At 41.2% G+C, this 2,072-nt stretch overlaps 1 protein-coding gene across 1 annotated transcript; it reads left to right on the top strand.

The window, feature by feature from the left end:
- Positions 1-360: 360 nt before the first annotated feature.
- On the top strand, positions 361-1,791 carry LOC126891493 (trichohyalin-like). Its single transcript, XM_050660674.1, has one exon. It carries the CDS (start codon positions 361-363, stop codon positions 1,789-1,791), a length of 1,431 nt encoding a protein of 476 aa, XP_050516631.1.
- Positions 1,792-2,072: the final 281 nt, after the last annotated feature.

Genomic DNA, 2,072 nt, shown 5'->3' with positions numbered 1-2,072 from the left:
AGGTATTTGGTGATTTTTCTCTTAATAGTTTTTGTTATATAAGCGATTAAAAATTTTGAAAATTGCGAAATCTGCCATTTTTAACCCTAAATCGGACATTAAAATTAAAAATTTCAATGTTGCCAAGGTAGGTTCCGGAGGCAACCGTGAAAAAAGCCTAGAGGAGTAAACCTCAATAAAAATAATCCCCATTATCACGGTGGAAGGCATCGTGCCAAAGATATGAGAGATGCGAGGGTTAGAGCATCGCAAACGATCCCTTCGGGATACCTGGCGACCTCCCGAAGTAACACAGCCTTAACGCGGTAAGGGCGCACTGCCGCGTCTGACGTATAGTACGTCCCAACTCGTGGGATTTGTATGGAACCATTAAAAAAACCAAAGGAACAGGAAAAAAAAGAGGACGACTACAGGCAAAAGAAACAGGACGAAGCTAAGACTAACAAAAACGAGAATGGGGAAGAACTGTCGCACGACGGCAAAATGGAAGAAATAGAGGAGCGAAAGAAGTTTGAGGAAGAAATGTTAAAGAGGCATCAGAATCAACCAAAAATAAACAGGTCGGGTCCCATAACACACTCGACATTATTGGACAACATACTAGAAGAAACTAATAGAGAAGAGGAAGAGAAAGAAGGAGATGCAGAGGAGAGGGAACCCTCGGCGGAAGCAATAGAAGTGGAAGGAGAGGAAAATAAAAGAGAAGATCAAACGGAGACACACTGGCAAAAAACTGGAGATAGCATTCTTCAAGCCTTATTGTTTGACGACGAGGATTACGAAGCAATACAACAGTCCAAAAAAAGAAAAGGGGATAGCCTAGAGGAAAATGAGAGATTAAAAAAAGAGAAGAGGGAAGAGACCGCCGAATACCCCGAGGAGACAGAAAATGAAAGGATCCTGAGAAAGCTAAAACAAGTATTGGAAATATTAAACAATAAAGGCCCCATACAGGGGGAACACAAAATAATAGCTAGAAATCTGATTGGGGAAATATATAATCAGAACAAAACAGGCCTAAACCAAAGTAAGAAGACACAAGCGGAGGAGGAGAACATTAGATGCGAACAATGCAAAATAAAAATAGAGCGAGAAAAGCAAAGAAAGGAGACTGAGAAGATAATTGAAGTATTAAACAAAGGGGGGGACATAAATGACTTCAACCAAATATATGAAAAGAGGTGGGAGGAAACAGTCTACGAAAAAACAAAATGGGAACAAGGGGGCTTGCAAGAAACAATAGCTAAGAAAGAATGCCTGATAGTAACAAAAACTGAAATAAAAGAGGGTGGAATAGAAAGCGTAATACGCACTATCAGAGAAGAAGTGCATGAAATCATAGAGGGTTGTCAAGAGGGAAACGTAGAGTACATAGAAAATGGGAACAGAAGCTCCATGGCAACTGTAAGGAGAGAATGGTATACCTATGTCGCAAAAATTAAGGATCAAGGTATATATGAAGTGGCGGAGAAGGCCCTAAAACAAATTAAAGAGAGGAAGGAGCCGCCCGAAATAATACGGGTAGCAATTAATAACGAAATAAACAAAGAGAAGGTACGAAAAGCCCTGGAATTCGTGGGTAGGAGGGAAAAAATAACGTGGGAGATAATTATACGAGGCGAAGAAATGGATAAAGAAGTTAAAAACGAGCAAGAGGAATCCCTCCTAATTAAAACCGGGAGCAAGTCATATACAGACGTCTTAAAGGAGATGAATGCGAAAATAAATATAGGGAAAATAGGAGTGAAGGTGGATAGACTTAAAAAAACCGAAGGGGGGACATCCTCGTGAAGCTTAAAGGAAGGGGAGCTGCAGAAAAGCTAAAAAGGGAGATGGACACGAAAATGTCCGGTATTAGTATGGCAGTAAGGCGCAAAGAGAATTATTTCACAATAACTGGTCTGGACCCAGGGGTCACGGAGAAAATCCTACATGAAGCCATACAAGCATACACCGGAATATCACAGGACGAGGTAGACATAAAAATGCTACGAACAAACCAGCACGGGGAACAAGTGGCAACCATAGCCGTGCGCCCTACGAAAGCGGAGGAATTGAGACGATACACTACG

Source organism: Diabrotica virgifera, chromosome 1, assembly GCF_917563875.1.
Source record: "Diabrotica virgifera virgifera chromosome 1, PGI_DIABVI_V3a".
Lineage (NCBI taxonomy): Eukaryota > Metazoa > Arthropoda > Insecta > Coleoptera > Chrysomelidae > Diabrotica > Diabrotica virgifera.
The sequence above is the reverse complement of the archived record's forward strand: the minus strand, read 5'-3'. Positions and strand labels throughout refer to the sequence as shown.

Bases quoted from the DNA above. Each gene is read 5' to 3' on its own strand.
- LOC126891493 (XM_050660674.1), top strand. From the start codon at position 361: ATGGAACCATTAAAAAAACCAAAGGAACAGGAAAAAAAAGAGGACGAC.